Source organism: Melozone crissalis, unplaced genomic scaffold (genome assembly GCF_028551555.1).
Source record: "Melozone crissalis strain CALT ecotype California unplaced genomic scaffold, PUWL_Pcris_2 ptg000018l_1, whole genome shotgun sequence".
Taxonomy (NCBI): domain Eukaryota; kingdom Metazoa; phylum Chordata; class Aves; order Passeriformes; family Passerellidae; genus Melozone; species Melozone crissalis.
The window spans coordinates 11,270,021-11,290,590 of record NW_026535796.1 but is presented as its reverse complement, the minus strand read 5'-3'; the positions used below and the strand labels follow the sequence as shown (position 1 = coordinate 11,290,590).

Here is a 20,570-nt window from a genome sequence, read left to right as displayed (position 1 = left end):
AGAGCCTGACTAGAAGTGCATATTAAGGAGGTTGTTTTGGGTACAGAGGAAACAGGGGAGATCTTGTTACTGACCCTTTCTGGGGAAGCTGGGAGCATTCCAGATTGAGAGCTTCTGCCTGCAAAGCAAAAGATGCAACTTTCAAAAGAACAAAGAATAGCATGTTTATGATGTTTTTGTGTTTACAACCTGTGACTTTGCACTCTGAATTTCTCTTTCTCATGGTGGCTGTTTCTCAGATTTCAATTCCTTCCTTCTGTTCCTGTTTTTCTGCTTCTGTTCTTTTCCCTGATGGAGTTACCTTTAAAGTAACATCTAATTCATTTTATAGGTTGCACTGCACAAGATGGGTCAGTGAAACAGGTAAGAGAAAAGGAAAATACTGTCTTTATAGTTTGTGTTCTGTGACCTTCTGCAAAAATGACTGCATAAGTTGTTTCTTTTATTTCTAAGCTTAAAAACCAGTGAACTGCAATGACATTGGGGAGAACATCAGATTTTATTAACTCCAGAACTTGTTTGTGGACTTGAGGTACAGAAACAGAAACAGCAGTTTGTGGGAATCAGTTTCCTGGTAGAACTATCAGGCTTTCCTCCTGGAAACACATAAACCTGAAAAGGAAGGTGGCAAATAATACCATTTTTTCTTACTCTTCTTCACTTCTCCCTCTGGGATTTGAATTGCAATTTTCCTACACAATAAATTCGGTCAGCTCAGTCCTACACTGGCTTGCAGCAAGCATTCATTGATTTAATGCTTCCAGGTTTTTCTCTCTGAACTGCTATCCCTCTTGTTTTTATAGCCTAGAGAGGCTTGGGAACATGACTGCCAATACTGTACTTGTGATGAAACAACCTTGAACATCTCTTGCTTCCCCCGCCCTTGTGCTAAATCTCCACCTGTCAACTGCACAAAAGAAGGCTTTGTACGCAAAATAAAACCACGTCTGGAAGACCCCTGCTGCACAGAGACAGTCTGTGGTGAGCAGATCCTTCACTTGCTGTAATATGACAATATTTGCCTTTATCAGTAATCCTTAAGTGAGATGTGGTGCCCCACAGCACACTGGAGTGGTCATTTTTTCCATCTATGTGCCAGGAGCTCTTGCTAGCAGAAAAATAACTCCTCTGGTCCACCTTGTTCTCTAAAATTAATGCCATGACGTGACAGATATTTACACTGGAAAATCTCCTGTGGATCATTGGGACCAGCAGGTGTTCCACAGGATCCTTTGGCTCTTGTCTTTCTGAGATGAGAGGGTGATCCTTCCCTCTCATCACCAGTAAGAGAGGATGTGTTCATCTTCGAGGCTTCCCTAAAGCTTCTGACATATGTTTGCCCTCAGCTTTGCATTTGCACCCTCCCAGTCCCAAATGCCCATCCCAGCACAGGAGTGGCCTGCTCCTAAACCTGACTATTCCCAGTATCTATATCAAGATGTAGGACAGAGAATCCTGACAATGGTAATAGGATGGTTTTTTCCAAGCTCTCTCCATAAGTAACACTTCTGGATGGGAGGTTTTGGCTTACTTTGTCTCTGCTGTGTATTGCAGAATGTGATATAAAAACCTGCATTATCAACAAAACAGGATGTGACTTAGGTTTCCAGCCAGTGCTTGCTATATCTGAGGATGGTTGTTGCCCTGTCTTCTCCTGTAGTAAGTACCTTGTTTCCTTAAGATGTTTTATTTGTTCTTTGAAGTATTTGATTTTTCTAAATGAGGTAACATCATGGCAGAAGCCTCTTTCTTTTCAGCCTTTACAATTGAGCTATTTTTTCCTTTTATTCCCCCCCTCCTTTTTTTTTTTTTTTTTTGTTGTTGTGTTTTGTGTTATTTTTTATTTAGAATAACTGGTTAGAGTTCTCTGTATTCATTATTCAGGGAGTGTAAGCTATTGACCATGTACTGAATGATGGTTAAACTGAATCCATCCAGAAGCTCTGCTGCCAAATTATATTTCCAGATTCACACACATAAGTCCATTAGCTTTGTTACCAGCACAATAAAGAAAAGTTCAAGTAATTTCAAGTATAGGTAAAAAACCCACAAGGCAAATAAATTTTACTTTATGGAAAATACCAGGGTATAGAATTATCCCTACTTGATGCATATCATCTAAGCAGATGCTACATATGGGCTTCTGAATACCAAATATCACCATGTACTAGTTGCTTTTTCCTCCCTCTTGTGTGGGCTATTAAGTTCAGCTCTACTCTTTGACTTCTCTAAATCACTCACAATTCAGAGAGGAGTACAGAAACTGCATCATTCCTAGCACAACCTTTTCCATTTTTTTTTCTTACAGTACCAAAAGGTGTATGTGTTTCTGAAGGAGTTGAATTTAAGGTAGGCCTTCTTCCAGATACTTCTTCCTAGGAGTTAATGTTGCTTGAGTCAGAATTATCTGAAGTTCTTGTTTTCAACACTCATACAAAGAGCAGGATTAGAATGGCTTGTAATTCTTCCCTGCCAGTAGTCTCCCTACCAAGCAATCTGTGATTCTGGGATAGGTTATTCAATAGGTAATGCTAGAAACCAGTAACTTGCTTACTAAAAGAGATCTTGCCTACACTTCAGAGTCAATGGGTCATAATTGTAATTAAACACAAATTTTTAAAGCTCATTGAATGTTGTAAGATTACTGCTTGGTCAAACTGTCCAAAAATGCTTGGAATTTATGAAAACTCATTTAACATCACTGATACACTTAGGAATGTCAGCCTTGTGTTCATTTTGTGGTAGCAGTGGTGAAGTTTTAGAGATCTGGATGTGTATTCATTTCAGGAAATTCTTCCAAAAGTAAACCTCATAAGCATTAGTTTTTTCAATAGGCCAGGGGGATGTTAATTCCAGAACCCTCTGAATTCTTGTCATGGTTTTCTCTCTCCTCTATATTTCCAGCCAGGGGCAATGGTGCCTAAAAGCTCCTGTGAGAACTGTGTGTGCACGGATGAGCAGGATCCCGTGACACAGACCAACCGCATCCAGTGCCTTCCTGTGCAGTGCCAAACCACGTGTCAGCAGGTCAGCACCTCCTTGACCACAATGCCTGATGGGTTGAAACAGGGACAGTGTAACTGCTTCATCTGTGCAACACAGCAGGGTAGACGCTTCTATTAATGGCTTTGTAAAGTCCTTTTTAGGGTGCTGTTATTTTTGCTCCAGCAAATTTAAGAGGTCACCCTTGGAAAAGTGCTGTGAGGGGAAATGATTGCAAACCTGTTAAAGTCTGACTGCTGAAAGATGTTTGTGTCATTCTGTTCATGTTGTCCATAGTCAGCTCGTAAATGAAGATTGTGAGGAAACTGCACAGTGGTTTATATCTTTCCAGATACTTTCACTTGTGGATGGGGAATACTCAACTGCTCCTCATTATTGTGAGAATTAGCACTCAAGTTGTTCAGTCTGTTACTGAATATAAGTAGGATGGTTGCTTTTCCATTCATGTCCAGATAAGGACAGATGCACCACCAATGTCAAAAATGGACAAAACCTTTCATTACACTTTTTACTGAAGCCAGCCACTCCCACAGCCAGCAGAAAACCAATGCGTACCTAAAACACAGGGAGAAAATCTTCACATGTCTGACATCAGTAGTTCTTGTAGATAGTGATATCAGACCAAGCAGTGGTGGCAGATTGTGCAAGTGCTAGATTAATTTATTTCACCTCTTTTGTGTGTTAGTCTGAAGAGAAGAGTAGTCAATGACAGGGTCTTCACAGCAACTGAAGTACCCAGAAGTCATTATTCAGTAAGGCAGAAAAATTACCAGTTTTGATTGTCAGGCTTAATGTGGTTCCAACAGATTTCAAAAGACAACAAAATTGAAACCAGAAGGCTGGCTCATTTCCTCTGCCATCTTCAGTGTAGCTTTGATCCAAAGATGCTTCAGCAACAAGACACAGCTTAAGATGGATAAATTGAAACTTTGTTCCCACAGGGTTTTCGCTACGTGGAAGAGAAGGGTCAGTGCTGCAGCCAGTGCCAGCAAGTGGCATGTGTGGCAAATTTTCCTTTTGGCAATGTGACCATTGAGGTAAGCACTGCTTTGCTCTGCGCACAAGGCTGAACTATCAAAAAGACTTCAGCATTTTTTTCAATCGGTGCCATCCATTTCAAGGCTGGGAGGACCTCAAGGAGATGTAAAAATATCTGTGTTTCCAAAGTGAATGTAGATGTTTATATAGCTGTTCCCTGCTGTGTGCATTTCATAGGCACTACCATGCTGACAATTATATTCTCTGTCAGGAATGGAAGTCATGTTACCTCCACTTGTCTTGACATGAAATAGCAAGAAAGAATTTAGAAGGGATGGTGATATGGTGTGATACTGCTCTTGCAGAGATATGTTGTGCTGGCTTCACATCACACTGCTCCCATCTGAAGCAGTTTCATTGTCTTGCCCTGAAGATACAGGGATACAGTGTGAGCAAGCTGATACAGCTGTGCTGCCACTGGTTCTGAATTTGCTGAGGCAGAAGTCAAGTGACACAGCTGCTGTAGTGTTGTGTGACTTGGTAACACACACAGCTAAAACATCATGTCTTGTGAATGTAGCATTGTGTAGGCAGAAGCTGAGCCTTTTAGGGATGGGCTTGATGATCCTACCCTCAATGATATGGCTTGGTCTTTTCTACCCTTAATGATACTATGACTTCATGATTCTAGCTTTTTTTGGTTTTGTTACAGCCTGCTACTCCTGTGTATGGTTAATGATGCTGTTTCAACCAGTGGCTTGTCTTACATGCAGTTGCTTCTCTGACAGCTCTTGTGTTCTACATATTTTCCATTTCATCCTTTTATTCCTTGATAATTTATCTTACAATCTAGATTTTTCTGTTCCAATATATAGTTTTTATCTATGCATGAGGAGGCTTTGCAGTTATGCATTAGTCTCTATTGCAAAGACATTTTTTTCTCTTTCATTCCTTTTCATTTTCTTCCATATATTAAAAAAGAAAATTGCTGAAATCCATTGAAAGAGTTATTTTTCTTTTGTGTATATTTCAGCCCACAAACATTAGCACACCTACCTTCTGGCATTTCTGCTAATACCTTTATGCTCATTCTGCCATTCTTTCATTCTTTTCCCCTGGGAGGCCACAGAAGTGAATTTGCATAAACTGGTAGTGGGTGAGCTTGGTACATAATTTGTAGATATGAGTTGCAGACATCTCAGTCCTTTCAGAGTGATATGAGCAACCCAGTCTCTGCCAGTTCATTGACTTTATTACTGTTTCAGTTTTCTAATTTTATTGCTATACTCCATTGGCTTGGGGGTTTTGTTTGTCTTTGTTTGTTTTTGGTTTTGTTTTTTAATTTTTTTTTCTGTTTTTATCAGGTTGGAAAGAGTTATAAAGACCCATATGACAACTGTACTCACTACACATGCACTGAATCAGCAGGCCAGTTTTCCCTGACTAGTACAATAAAGGTCTGCCTGCCATTTGAAGAAGCAAACTGTGTGCCAGTAAGTATTTTACAGCCAGAGAAAGACTTCTGTAATGAGCCTTGATCCTGGCCTGGGAGTTATAGTTGCTGAGTATTTCTTGATCTTTTCTTGTTTGAAAGAAATGTTCTTTTCCAGCCCTGTGTCCCATGGAAATAAGCCAAAAATATTTGCAAACAAGCCCACACCATTTACATTGTTGTGGGATAAGCATTAGAACTTGAAAAAGAAGGGTATTGGAGCAATAGCAAGGAAGGATTTTCATCACTTGAGAAACATCAGTGTTAAAAAATGTAGTTGAACAAGTGGTAACTCACCATGGATCCTTGTGGGACTGATTAACAAAATGTCTTCTGATATGTGGTGTTCCATTAAGCGGGGAAATGGAACATGAATGAGCAAGGGGTAATATTCATACCCAGGCTTTCAGCTATTGGTGGTTTCCAGTAACTTTCAGTAGCATTTTGGGACTTCATAGCAGATCAAAGCAGGACTAGGACAGCCATGTACTTGAGTTTGCTCTGGGGTGGGCTCTGTCCAGGCCAGGCTGCTCAATTCTAGGGACAGCTGTCAATCTCTGTCTCTGGCTGGGGTTTTTAAGCTGGCTTCAATAGGACCTAAATAAGATCAGGAATGTATTACAGGGCATCTTAACTGGCTTGTGAGAGGATATGTAGTTCTAAGAAAATTCTCTCCCTTCCTTGCTGGGTGATTTGTTCTGGTTTGGGTTCTTTAAGCAGCTTTATATATAATTGGTACACAAGTAGGTCTGATGAGGAATTTGTATGGATTAGAGATGAGGGACTGTAACTGAGCTCTCATCATTGCTACTGTCTGCTTAGGACTACATGCATCTGAACTGACTGTTCTGGTTACTTTCAATACAGGGGACAGTTGAGGTGTCTTCAGATGGCTGTTGTAAGACATGTGAGTGCATTAAATCACTGCTTCTCTGTTCCAATACTGTTTGGTCCTTCCCTGCTTGTAGCCCTGTTTCTGTATGGATTGAGAGCCTGCAGATTCCACAGACTGAAAGACAGTTTTACAGCAGCAGAACTGTTCTGTACCTCACAGCCAAGACTAAAAATCTACCTTATTCTTCCAATGGGAACACTAAAATTTTTTATCTCCTTTTCTGTGTTTTTAAATAACTGAATTACTGTTAGCTTGAACTATACTCCTGATAAGAAAACTTGTAGAAGATATTCTCTGTGTTCTTGCATCTGCAAAGCAAGCAAAATGAATTAATGCCTCTTTGCACTTTCATTTGTGGGTTTGGTTGTGCATTTGAACTGTGAGAAATTTTACTAGGATGAATTGTCCTTGGTTTACTAGCAGATACCTTTCAAAACATCTGTTCCCCAGTCTGAAGAAGCTTAACAGAAGCATTCTTCTGCCCAGGTATTGACCTCCCACACAAATGCAAACGCAATGTGAAGGAGCAGTACATCGTCCATGGCAACTGCAAGTCAGCTGCTCCTGTCCCAGTGCCCTTTTGTGAAGGGATGTGCAGTACCTACTCCGTGTAAGTAGGAAGCCTTTCTCTCTCTGTCCTCGTCTGTGGCTTGTCTTCCTGGGCTCTTGTCACCAGTGGGCTGCTACTGTTTGTCCCCTTCCTGCTGTTTGCTGGGAAACTGGGTGTGGAGAAGAACAGTCATTAGCAATGGCTTCAGTGTGATAGAGTGCCTTATCTTAGTCAGGAAAATGGATCCCCTGGGAAAGATGTCAGCTACATTTATTGAACCTGCTCTTAAGCATGTCCTTGTATGGTTTTTGAACAGCTCTAGGAGGCTTTCCTGCCTTTTGTTCTCTGCATGAATTTCTCCTTTCTGTCTTGCTAGAATGGGCCTAATCCAAAATCCACTGAAGTTACTGGGATTTTCCCCACTGTTGTCAAAGGATCTGGCCCTGCATGGCCAATAGGATCCTGAGGAAAGGCTGTTATGAATAGGCAGAAGAATAGACATGAAATTTTGCTCCTTAGTAGTATGTGCGTTTGGAGCAGTAAGTACAGATGAGTTTGGGAAGACCACAGGCAGCAGACTGATGAAAAATCTCATTTCTATAGGTATTCTTTGGAGGCCAGTGAAATGGAACACAAATGCACTTGCTGCCATGAAAAAAGAAGTCACAAAGTGAAGGTGGAGCTGGTTTGCTCAAACCATAAAACAGTCCAGTTCACATATATGTACATAGATGAATGTGGATGTGTGGAAACAAAATGCCCAAAGAGGATAACATGAGTATAAACTAAAGGAAACATTTCATTACCCATTTAATCCTTCCCTAGCAAGTGAGTAGTTTAGAAAACAGCTGTGAGTAACCTTCAAATGACCATAGTAGTGCTTTTTCTTTCTGGTATTATATGCAGTTATGGAAATCAGCTAAGATTTTACTCTAAATGTTTGTAGAATAAACTGCATTTCAAAGAGGACTTGTTCTCATGTTTCAGTGATGCTGCTAAAGGGGCAAAGTGGCTGATGTCTTTAATCTTACACTGATATATACACCAAGGTTATTGCAAGACACTCTAGAGACAGCTGATGCCTTTCAAAAGTCCTGCCTGAAGAAAGTGCACATTTTTAAACCATAACCACATGTATTTCATTTCCCTTAGAAGTGAAACAACAATCACTTCCACAGCTGCAGTTCACCCAGAGGCAGGACTTGGCTCTGGGCCACATTTCTGTTCTTCTCCCCAGTGGTCCCAAATCCACTTTGGCTGTGACTCTGGGTCACTGGAGGAAGTCAAGGTGGTTTTTTCCCTTCCTCACTGGGAGCACTATATCAGGAGTGTAAAAACATGGTTCTTACATGTACACTACAAAGTGAATATATTTGCACCCTTATTGGGAGTCCATGTCTCACTGGAGGTTTTTATTATTTGTCAGCATCAATCCCTGATCTGTGTGTTAGTTCAGTCTCACTACTGGTTGCGTGACTATGATTTGTGTTACAAATAATTGGTTCTCAGCTAGCATGCCCAGTGGTATTGGTGACAGTATTTCATGTGGACAGGGATCCAGATGAGCCAACAATACCTTGAGAGTGCACAAGGAAGGCAGATGGTTCTGTTATTTGAGCAATTTGTGTTTTGTGGCCTGAAGGAGAACTGAAGACTGTGACTTTCTTAGTGTCCTGCAGCCTGCTGAGGAGGCTTTTTTGAGAATTGTTTTGCAGGGAATGCTTTTGAACTGACCAAGTAGATACGATACTCATTATACTTTAGCTTTCCATTTTTAAAGTGTTGCAGCTCTTGAGCCCCAAGGAATCTTTAATTTGCTTGTTTTTCATAATAAATCCTTCCAGCAGATGTCATGGTTCTTTGATGTGTACTGTCTCATCATGGTGTTACTGATCTTAAAATTGTGGGAATCCTTGACGTTGCTTGATTATAAGTTTTAGGAACCTCCAAATAATTCAGCTAACTCTCTGTGCAATGCAACTCCCTTGGAGGGCACAATTGCTTGACTGAGGCTTATGTACAAATTTCACATTCGTCCAGAAAACTGTTTTTATTGATACAAATCAAGTGCACAAATGCTTTTGCAATGCAAAGAACAGCACCAAAAAAAAAGCCGTCCCTTCCTTTCCTCCTTGCCTTTCCCTGAGGGGAAGAGGTCATTCTTGACTGCTTTTGTCATCAGATAGTAAGTAGACACTGGAAGTGGTCATATACACACTCATGCAAATCAACCAGCCAACCAACCCTGCAAATCAATAATTGTCAGCCAGATGACTTGGCAGGAACAAGATCAGAAACCTTTCACATCTCTGCATTATCTTCAGGTGGGAGAAGGGAATAAACCACAATCTAATCATACCAGCTGTCTTTAGATTTCTATTCTCTTGTCTGTTTCAGTGATGATGAGATTTTACACAGAAGCTGAGAATGGCATTGATTTAAAGGCATGCTTTCTTGCTTATTTTTGGCATGCATTTTGCTTTTCAGGCAAGTGAAATGCTTGAACCAAAGGCATATTTCCATCTCCAGGATGTTTTTGATCATGTGAAATCTCACATGCACCTTCCTCATTCCCAGATACACCTGGCACTCCCATTTACTCACTCAATCCAGCATCTACTGGCCTGTGTGATACTACTTAGAGGCCTGATGGCCAGGTTTTAAAGAGAACTTTCTGATTCTCTGGAGGTGCAGAGTCTTACTTAGCTGGTGGCAAGGTAAAAGCCTTTTTAATGAGAATTTCAGCTTCTTCAGCTAAAAGACAGTCAGTAATTAATGACAATCAGTAAATATTACAGAATCACGGAATATGCTGAGTTGGAAGGGACCCACAAGAATCATTGAATCCAACTCCTGGCTCTGCACAGGACATTCCCTGGAGTCACACCATGGGCCTGAGAGCGTTGTCCAAGTGCTTCTTGAACTCTGTCAGGCTTGTGCTGTGACCACCTTCCTGGGCATCCTGTTCCAGTGCTCAGCCACCCTCTGGGTGAAGAACCTTTTGCTAATATCCAACCTAAACCTGCCCTGACACAACTTCAGGCCGTTCCCTTGGGTTCTGTCACTGGTCAGAGAAGAATTCAGTGCCTACCTTTCCTCTTCCCCTCATGAGGAGCTTGTAACTGCAGTGAGGTCTCCACTCAGTCTTCTCTTCTCCATGCTGAACAGACCAAGTGACCTCAGCCCCTCCTCATACAACTTCCCCTCAAGGCCCTTCACCATCTTTGTTGCCATTCTTTGGACCCTCTCTAATAGTTTAATAGCTTACATTGTGGTGACTGTTGCTACACACAATACTCAAGTCAATGGGTCAAAACCAAAAATCAGTCTGGAGGCTGTTTGATCAAGATGCTGCCAAGCTGGCCCTTCTTGGTTAGAGCCTGTGCCTCTGCACGCAGCAGCAGCACTGCTGCTTATACAGAACAAGCTGGACTGCAGCAGAAGTCTGTGTGTCCTTCTTCAGGCTGTTGCCACTAGCTCCCCACCAGAACAGGCAAAGTTAAACACAGGTGACTTTGTCTGAAGGAGCTTGATTTGACCATGATCCTGCTGCTGTTACTGTGTGGGTGCTTCTCATGTGTGCCAGGGTCAAGCTTTCATCTGTAACCCAAGGCCATCTCTTCCAGTTACTGACTGGTCTCTGCAAGTCAAACATTTCCCTGGTGCAACACAAGGAAAATCAGTGGCATGACTCCAAGTACTGTTTCTTCCTTTTGCTTGAATTCTTTACACCAGCACAAACTTCAATAGGGTAACCCCAGGAGAACCAGAGCTCAGCTGAGCCAGCTGGGCCAGGGCTCAGCTGGTTTCAGCCTGGAGCCATTCTTTCCTTATCATGTGAGGATGGTACTCCCAACTCACTGAACAGTTCTGAGCCAGCACACCAGGAAGTACTGTCACATATTGCTAAAATAAATATTTGTCAGAGATACTGCCTCATGTCAGGTGAACAATTCCTAAGACACTTTATCATTTTACTGGTGTGCTCTGAATCTGGTTTGCTGTTATAAGATGAACTCTGACTTGCCTTTTGGTTTGAGGCTTGGAAAGGTCAGTTCACAACGCTACTTTCATGTAGTATAGCTAATTTATTTTTTTGCTTTTGTTACCAGTTATTGGCATTTGCAAGGAGGAGTAGAAAATTCAGGTTGTATTCTGAATTTTTATTTGGGGAGAGGCGCTATTCTTTGACCTAGTTCTCTACTGAGCGATCCCCTGGCTGTGGAATCCGACCTGTAGTGTTATCTATGATGTGCTTTATCGAGATCAATCTATTCTGATATCTAGAATCTCAAGCTTAGAACAAAGACTCTGAACTGTAAATGCCCTCTGATACAGAAGGGATTGTTTAAAAGAATGCTACACCTACTTTGTTTCAGTGTACCAGCTTAACAATTGGAAAGTTGCAAGGTAAACATGAAAAATTTGTCTAAATATCACTCAGGAAAGTTATCTGATTAGTAACGAACCAGAAAAGAAAAGAATCTGGCAAATTCGATGGATCATCGTTTAGGTGAGGGGGAGAATAAAGATTGAGTGGTCTGAGAGCTGTGCCTGATGCTTCTACAGATTCGTGTGTTCAAAGACATGTTCTTGGCCTTGTTTATATTTCCCTCCTGATCTAAGATAAGGACAAAGGTAGGCTTTTGTTTCTTTTATATGATTGTAACATTTAAGTTCATAAAGCCTTCATGCCGTGATATACAACATGGTATTTGCTACTTACCTGGCATCCGAAACATCCTTTAGAGAAAAACTGTGACGATTTTCCAAAGACAGAAAGACAAAAGTATCAGTTGTGAAAATCTTTCTTGTTTTTACACTTCAAAGGATCTGATTATTCAGTATCTTTAGGGCAACAATAGAGTCTCAGTTTACCTTGTACAGGGCCATTCTCACAGCCATTTAAACCTCTGACAATCGAAATGCCTCTCTCAGGAAAGCAGCCTCCTTGGAGGCCTGCCTGGGTGATTGGCCTTCTGTCAGGAGGAGGCCACAGTTTGACCGTGAAGCCACAGACACGTCGTAATTTCTTAAAGCACTTTACTGTTCTCTAAAACACGTGAAGCCTCAATTTCCATCAGTAGTCTGTAAAGCAGTTTAATTGGTACTCCCTCTGTCTTTATTTTTTTTTTTAATTCAAATGTAATCTGTCCAGTGGCTTCCTGAAACTGTGGATTGACACTTTGGGTCACAGATATCCCTGTTTCACTCGAGCTTGATTTCTCCAAAGGCCTGTTTTTAAACTATCTTGTTGGAAATAAAATGATTTAACTACAGATCCTCCAGAGCATCCAGTCCAGAAACCAAGAAAGACTGAATAGGTAGGCAATGGTTTATCCCATTTAGCTTAAAAAAGTCTGTATAAATCAGGACTTGAAGCACTGTTCTCTTTCTGTTTAGTTACTGAAAATTGCTATGCATCTTACATCAGCCCAGCCCTTCTCTGGAAATGTTCTTAACTCTCCTTTTGACTTCCTAGTATGAGGTAAGTACAGCCCTACCTCATCTAAATCCTTTAAGCAATGTAAGGATTTGATCCCAAATGCCAATATTATACATTTGTGTCAGGAAGCACCAGATATTCACCACAAGTTCTGCCAACCCTATATCCTAATTCAAACATCTCCACCAGCAGCACTTTCAGTCAAAAATATTTTCACCCTAATTTTTGCTAAGACTAATGCTGAGAATAGTTTCATAGCTTGTAATAGCTTCTTCATAAAGGGCTTAATCTCACTTGCTTTTAACATTTATAGTCATCTTCTGAATTTTCCTCTTCACTGTTTTTTTGGTGTTTTAAATGTAGTCCTTAGAAACTGATCTCATTCTCTACACTGAGAATAAGTTATATTATTAATAAGACACTGAATAAGTCATATTTTGACCTACATTAATGTCCCTCAGCATGACTCCAGCAAATCAAAGGGAGCTTAAAATTGGGCTAAATTAGCAGTGAAGTTAGTGCCATCCCTACGTGTTTTATTTTTGTTATATTCAGCTTCAATGTATGAAGGTCTCTGAAGAAGTGCATAAACTTTTCTGTGTTCCAGCTCTGAAATGGTTTATTTCATGTCACCATCTCTCCCTAAACTGATACTCAAAGAGAATCTTGAGGCAAGTCAATTGCCACTCATTTGCAGCATCTTGACTTCAGTTCTTTACATATCTCACATTATTCTGTATTGACTGATGTATTTCCTGTAATGCCATAAAAACCTGGCTTAAAGCCAGAGTTTAATCTGACCTGCAGTGCACATTGTTCTATAAACAAAAGGCTACTAAAGTGCACTGTAGCCATACCAGCTGCTACTTTATGGCCTGAAATTAGCCTTTCCCCAAGGGCTATTTTTCTCAAGAACCAGACAAAACTTTACATCCCCAAGAACCCCAATTTAGTTCTAGCATGCCTGCTGGAACTTACTGTTTCCTCTTGATGGTGTTTTCTGTTTTTCCAGACCTCAGGTTAGGCATGGAATAGATTGCCTGGGTATGAGATGCATGCTATAAATCCATCTTTCTTCACTGTTGCTCCAGGAAAATTTTTAGGAAGTGCTTTAATTCTTCCCACTGTTCCTAAATATGTAGTTTGGAAAATCCTTTGAATTTTTATAGCCTGCAATGCTGGTCTGTATGGGGAAGTTCTTGTTTGGTGTCTGTTTACTGAGAACCAGAATAGCCCCCGTAGCTCCTGTGGATGTTTGTTCTTCTCCATCACCAAATAAATTGGACTGGACATCCTCCAAGAGATGCCTGTGCCTTTCCAGGAGCAAGTGGTTGATTGGGTGACATTTTCGTGTCCAATGTTGTGCTGTTCACAGTAAATCATAATAATGACCCTTACAGCCATTATAGAAGGAAAATCAGTTTCAAAGACATTGTCATCCTACATTTACACTTTCTTAATGGAATAATTATTCAATGCAGAGGTTTCTGCCAGATGGAGAAGCTATGCCTATTAATTCACCTTTCCCTCAAGCTCAATGACTTGAAAAACATCTGAAAAATAAACCCCAATCAAGTTGAAAAAAGCAAACAAATGTTTCCCAGCAGTCTCATATTTTGCTTTCAGTGCAATGCTCTCAAGTGTGCTGGACTTTCGTGACATATTTTTATTAATAGCTAATTAATTAAGCTACTTGCTTTTGATGTTGATTTTTCACTGCAGAATATGACTCAGTGAAAGGACCTTCTTTGCACCCTGGGCATATTGTGGGATGGCTTAGCACTTCTGATTGTCTGATCTATAAAAATAAGTTGTTATTTTATCTGATGAACAGTTCTACAATATTGTGTAATATCATTCTTGCTTGTAGATACTGTGGGATTCCATAATACAGTTCCATTCCAATGCTTCTTTATCACTTTGAATTCCCTAGTTTATAATAGCTTTGGGCCTGATTCTCTTCTACTTTCTTTTTATAAATATATGATTCAGGATTTTTTTTTCTAAACACAGCTTTTTATGGCAGCTTTAAAACTGAACGACATTTTTTCTTTTTATTTTCCTCGTAAGGTGGACTGCCTTGCCTGAGAAAGTCTTCTAACAAAATAATAACAAAGCTTTTCATTATCATCAGCAAAGATGAATTACTCTATGCATGGAGCTTGTAAAACACTGCAGGCTTGGCTATTTGAACAAAATAGTCTGTTAATAATGCATGCAAGGGATTATTAGTAATTAAGAACTGTTTCTCCTTGTTCCTGCAGTCAAAACAAGGCAGCAAACATTGAAACGTGTTATCTTTGTTGCTAATGAATTCTGTCTGGACTAGCAGGTCCTGCTTCATATGCACAGCTTTCTTTCAAAGAAAACTAAATTAATTATGTATCCAGTCTGCAGTACGGCTCAAGCCCTGAGATGGGTCAGCACTGTCCTTTAGAGTGGAATATATGCTTACACCAGCAGAATCTAAAAGTGAGAAAAGCATTTACTTTCTCTGAAAATCCCAACCTGTCATTTGATACAAGAAGACATTGAAAGTGGTGTTATGATGTGACAGAAACGTGGTGTGACAGGATCCCTAGGCAGCCAGTTCACTGAAGTGGAAAGCTTTTAAAGTAAAAAGGGCTCTCCCTTACCAAAAAAAAAAAATAAAGAAAGAAAGAAAAAAGGCAAAAAAATTCCCCCAGAAATCTTGCAACTGGATTTACTAGAGTACAGAATAATAATCTGCAGCGGGATGACCCTGAGAGGGAGTGTAGAGGTCTGAGGTGAATCTGTTTTAAAAGGTTTGATTAAATAGGTCTCCTGTGAGCTCTGTTCATGAAGAATAGGAGCTTTTCCCCAGTCCAGCCCCTGCCAGCACCTCTGCTTTGCCAGCTGTCTTCAGGGTCCCTGGGAAACCCTCTTCTGCCCTTCACCTCTCAAATGTGGCTTTGGGTCTGCCCTCAGCTGCAGGGAGCCCCTGCTCCTTCTCTCCCCATCTACACTCCTGCTGCAGGCTCAGCTCCTGTGTTTTATACCCTCTCTGTATGCATTTGCCCTCCCAAACCTTCCCCCAGATAAATCTGTGCAATTACTCTCAGGAAAGGAGCCATCTCCCTGAAGAGGAATTACTTCAGGCTGCAGTTATTACTGGGCAATTCCTGATATCTGTGCAATCTGCGTGGTTAATTAATGGTGAGTTATCCCTGCAGAGAAGGGCTGAAGGATACTGGGGGATGTAAACTTGGAAATGAGCTGGCAACGTGCCCTTGCAGCCCAGACAGCCAACTGCATCCTGGGCTGCATCAAAAGAGGTGTGACCAGCAGGCTGAGGCAGGTGATTCTCCCCACTACTCCATCCCCTCTGGTGAGAGCCCACCTGGAGTGCTGCATCCTGCTCTGGAGTCCCCAGCACGAGAAAGACACAGACCTGTTAGTTCCAGAGGGCTCGAGTACCTCTCCTCTGAAGAGAGGCTCACAGGTGAGTTCGTTCAGCCTGGAGAAGAGAAGGCTCCACAGAGATCCTACAGCAACCTTTCAATATATAAAGGAGGCTGATATGAAAGGTATAGAAAGACTTTTTACCAGGGACTATAGTGACATGACAAAGGACAACAGTTTTAAATTGAAAGAGGTTAGGTTTAAACTGTAGATAAAGAAGTTGTTTTTTTTTTAAATAGCATCAGTGAGACACTGAAATAAGTTACCTGAGGAAGTTGTGGGTGCCCCATCACTGGCAGTGTTCAAAGTCAGGTGAGACAGCACTTTGAGCAACCTAGGGTAGTGAAAGATGCCCTTACAGGGGTATTGGACTAGACCAACTTTAAAGGTCCCTTCCAACCCAAACCACTCTATGAATGTATGATTCTATGTTCTTCTCCTCTCCAGAGACACACTCTTTATCAGAACATGCAACAGCAGTTACTTTCACCAAACTGAAAATCTGTTATAGTTTCTTTGGTTTTTTTTGTTTGTTTGGGTTTTTTTGTTTGTTTGGGTTTTTTTGTTTTTGTTTTTAATGAATGCAAAGAGCAATGAAAAACATGTCAGTGTTCTGCACCCCTTTTTGGCAAAGAAAGCTACTCCAGTACCTTCCGCCACTACCAAAAAACCCTCCTGCTTTTGTCTGGGCTTGTGGCTCTAACCTGCCAGGCCACACTGACTTTTTAGTTTAACTTGCAGCTGGTCTCAACCTGTTTGTCATACCCCTCGCTTTTGTGCCACAAAATATTAACAAAATAACCACAAGTTATAGTAATTTCTGCTGTTATAAATTTTTGTGCATAATTACATCACTGGAACAGTGATGAAGAACTTTTGCAAGTCTGTCTTTCCCCTTCAGTGATGTTGTTACTACAGGGCTTACTACAAACACTGAGCATGACATCTTTTTTACATAAATCCGGGTTTTCTTTGAGCATGGGTTGATGTCAGAAAATAACTTTGGTCTGAAATTTTTGCAGTATTTTTAAATATGACAAATTGGCAAGGTGTAAATCTCATAAAGTGATTTTTCATAAGCTCTTCAACTTAGATTGCTATGCTGCTATATTCAGAATATGTTTTGAGCTCTGACTTTTGAAGAATACCAGTAGTAGGCATTCCAGAAATGAAATTTTATAAAGTGCCAGTTCATTTGCTCTGATAGGTCTTAATCTTTCCTTTACAACATCTAAAGATCAGCATTAAAACAATTAAGCTGTTAACAGAACAAATTAAAAATCAAAAGTCTATGTTGCATGTAAAAGCACTGAAATGATTTCTCATATTTTGATAATTAGACTAAACTGCATCCACAAAAATTGCATTTAAAAAAAAAGTACCACAGTTTGACCACATGTCAATCCTAGGTTAATATTTTCTTGATTTACTGGAAATTATTTTTGGATTTAAGGGAAACATAAGAAAAATTACTTTAAGCCACTTCTGAAGATAACATGATGGTCTTCCATTTCATTAAGTATCAAAATATTTAGCATTACAATAATTTTGCTTGTAATCATTATGGGTGTGCTTACTGTTAAATTGTCTTTTATTTCTGCATATAGAATTTATGATTTACTAAATGTATTTTGGTAACCATTTTCGCCTTTCTGCTTGCACCAGTCTATTGCCCTCACATTGCTATGGTATTCTCTCAATACATTTACATCATCAGTTATTGAGCGTAATAACTTTACATCAGTTTCAGCATAACGTATACATATAGTGAGAAAGTATTACTCATCAAGCACTGCTGATTGTGTTACCCTTTAAGTCTGTTTGAAACAATCCTGTATTGTTGTTGCAGGTGTTACAGCTTTTACTTAGGCCAATATAAGGCAGAACAAAATTTACTGAAGTCAGCAGAACTCTAGTGAGACAATAAAGAACTGGTGGGAAGAGAGAGTTATTCTTTTGTTTATAGTAAAGTGTTAGATTTATAAGTACAACATCCGTTTGATTGTATACCAATCCTGTTATTTCATGTGTTTTGCATTACTATGCTCCTAATTCCTGCTTAAAACAATAGTCCCTCTATTATGTGCCTGTAGAAATGAATGTTTGTGGAGAACCAAATAGATCTGATGCTGACAGCTTTCTCAGATGAAAGGTAAAGAGTCCATTTGCATATTTTTATGCACATATCATCTGTATCCAGAAAGTCAATACAAGAAGGGTGGAACAATCAACCGATTTTACAGAGCTATTTGCTTTATATTCCTTAATCTGAATTAAGACATATTTTTTAAGCCATCAAATGTGTAAGGCCCAGTAACATTTTTTTTAGGAAATTGCAAAGGTGAAAAACCTATTTGGTTTAAGGTAGAGATCAGTACATTTATGAGGGATTACCTGATATGATTCTTTCTGGATACCAGAAGGGAATCTGGTGAGCTCAGAACTCTCTTCCACTTGGAGAGTCATACTAAATTTCATGCGTATACCAGATGCATGAGTTTTAGTGTCATGAGTCAAGAGGCCACCTTGATACTTTCAGTGCACACTGAAGTCCATATTGCCTGTTTGAACAACATGTTCCTGACCGTTGGTATATTTATGTCCAAAGAGCCAAATTAAACTCCATCCTCATGCTTTCAGTACATGATTTGACATAAATCATGATGGTAGTGGCATGTCCAGGAGCTTTGCCAGACTGAGCACTTAACATAGTTCATGTCCTGAACCAGTGTTCCTTACTCAGCTCCCACACTGGATTTTTAGCACTAGTTTTATAATCTCTATTATAATTACAGTAATGTTGCTGAATGTCCCCTTATTGAATCTGTGACTCTTTCTTCACCATGAATGTGACAATCTCAAAGCCTGAAGTTAAATCAAGTAACCTGGACTTTTTTGCTGTGCCTGGCAGAGATTTGTGGAGGCTTGTAAGACTGTCTCTATTTCATAAATCACATGTTTGAAATTCACTCTCACAAATTCAGACTCTCTTTGGTGTTCATACTGCAGAAAAGTTCAGTGCACCTCCTTTATCCTAGCTCAGTCACATTTTCTTCTCAGAATTAGCTATCCTGTGGGACCAAGTGTTACTCCAGTGGTATTCTGCTGTGTTTCGTGAGGTCCTAAAGGAAAACATTAGAGAAGCAAACTGCTGTGTGTCACTAGTGGTGATATTGCACTGAATAATGTTTGCTTTCCAAAACCCATTTTCCATAGAAGTAATAAATCATTTAATTGCTTTCCACAAGTCTGCTGCAGCACAGCCAACCTCCTGCTTAACTGGCCAGACAGACTTCAGCAAACACTCTGCACAGGAGAGGTGAAAAGGGGCCCTAACATAATGGCAGGAGAAAATTTGTTTCTGTGTTGGCAAAAGCAACTATTTCTCCCTAAATCACATGCCAGTACAATGCAATCACCCCAAAATACAGCATATTGTGCTGCTCTTAGGTTGTAGCATGGCAGTCTGAGCCCTCATTGTTCTTTCCCATATGCCAGTAAGCAGTAGTGTTTACTGTACAATTTCCATGGGTTCAGCTTTTGTGCCTAGTTAATTACAAGGAAGCAGCTACAATTTAAAGTCCCTACATTTCTGAAAGCAGGACAAACACTACTGGACAAAACTTAGATGTTTTGTGACTGAGCAAAGTGCTTTTGAACAGCTTTAAAGGACTGGAATCTTCATTCTTCCTATACATGTCCAGCCCTGGGTCTTTTTTGTCACATACCATGGAGTTCCACAACAAAAAATGAACAAATGTATGGGTTTGGTAAATTTGCAATGTCAGTAAGTGACAGGAGCTACCTGGGGAGCAGCAGATTTACAAGGGGTCTAGAGAAGTCCTTGCAGTCTTTTGCTCAGAACACACACAGTGGGACATCACAGGGGCCAGCACTGCAAAAAGGCAGGGATGCCAGAGGCTTTCAGTGTGTTCCCTGGAGATGATAACAAAGCAGTTATGAGACAAAATCAGCTCTACTAGACAAGAACTGTTTTCCTGCAAAAATGACCAAGAATTAAAGAAGAAACTTAGTTGCAAAGACAATGGACCCATCTCATCCTGAAATTGTAACTCTGTTCACAAACCAGAAATACTCCTGTGCAACACAATTTCTAAGAAATAGGCTAAAACTAGCTGCAGTTATGTTTTTCCTCCTGATGCTACTAAAGATTCTGTAAAATCTTTAGGGAGTTTAGCTTCTTTTGATAACTCACAAGAGTGAGTTTCTGCAGAGGCAAAAGTTAAGCAGTCACTGCAGGGTTTAGCTCTGAGCATATCAAATGTATTGCACATCACCCAATCTCTTGAATGGTTCAAGTATACGATAATTTTGCAACTATTTTATGCCTCAGTTCTTAGTTTATTTTTTTGACTGAGTTTATAAGCAATTATTGGCCTGTTAAAAAAGAAATGTTTCTGATGTAAATTAGCATGGGAGTAATTATTTCATTCTACTTTTGACTTAAATTAAATGTAAATCATGGAAAATTAAGTTGTGAAACCACTCCTCCCATTTTGCTTTCTCCATTTATACTGGTTGATTAGTGAACTTACAGAAAGCTTATCTCCTTATGGAAGTGAATTTGTATTAAGGGTGTGTGTATGAATTTAAACTGTGCTGCTTCTCATTGATTGGCTTCCTAGGATATTGTTCTTATCCGGGAAGTGAGAGGTCTGTATACAAAACCAGTTCAGAACAGGACACTTTTTACAGCTTCAGAAAGCTTTATTTTCACATTTGCCTTCATCTGCAAAGTACTGGGTCAGACAGGGTGTAAATC

At 40.1% G+C, this 20,570-nt stretch overlaps 1 protein-coding gene across 1 annotated transcript in view; it reads left to right on the top strand.

The window, feature by feature from the left end:
- LOC128936512 (mucin-5B) overlaps nucleotides 1-8,512 on the top strand; it is a 41,906-nt gene extending 33,394 nt beyond the window's left edge. Inside the window, exons 38-47 of the mRNA XM_054275503.1 lie at nucleotides 332-363; nucleotides 804-981; nucleotides 1,555-1,659; nucleotides 2,309-2,349; nucleotides 2,905-3,027; nucleotides 3,945-4,040; nucleotides 5,346-5,474; nucleotides 6,341-6,380; nucleotides 6,855-6,978; nucleotides 7,522-8,512. Of these exons, the coding sequence (XP_054131478.1) occupies nucleotides 332-363; nucleotides 804-981; nucleotides 1,555-1,659; nucleotides 2,309-2,349; nucleotides 2,905-3,027; nucleotides 3,945-4,040; nucleotides 5,346-5,474; nucleotides 6,341-6,380; nucleotides 6,855-6,978; nucleotides 7,522-7,696 (1,043 nt within the window). The 3' untranslated portion in view covers nucleotides 7,697-8,512. The remainder of the gene's footprint in view (nucleotides 1-331; nucleotides 364-803; nucleotides 982-1,554; nucleotides 1,660-2,308; nucleotides 2,350-2,904; nucleotides 3,028-3,944; nucleotides 4,041-5,345; nucleotides 5,475-6,340; nucleotides 6,381-6,854; nucleotides 6,979-7,521) is intronic.
- Nucleotides 8,513-20,570: the final 12,058 nt, after the last annotated feature.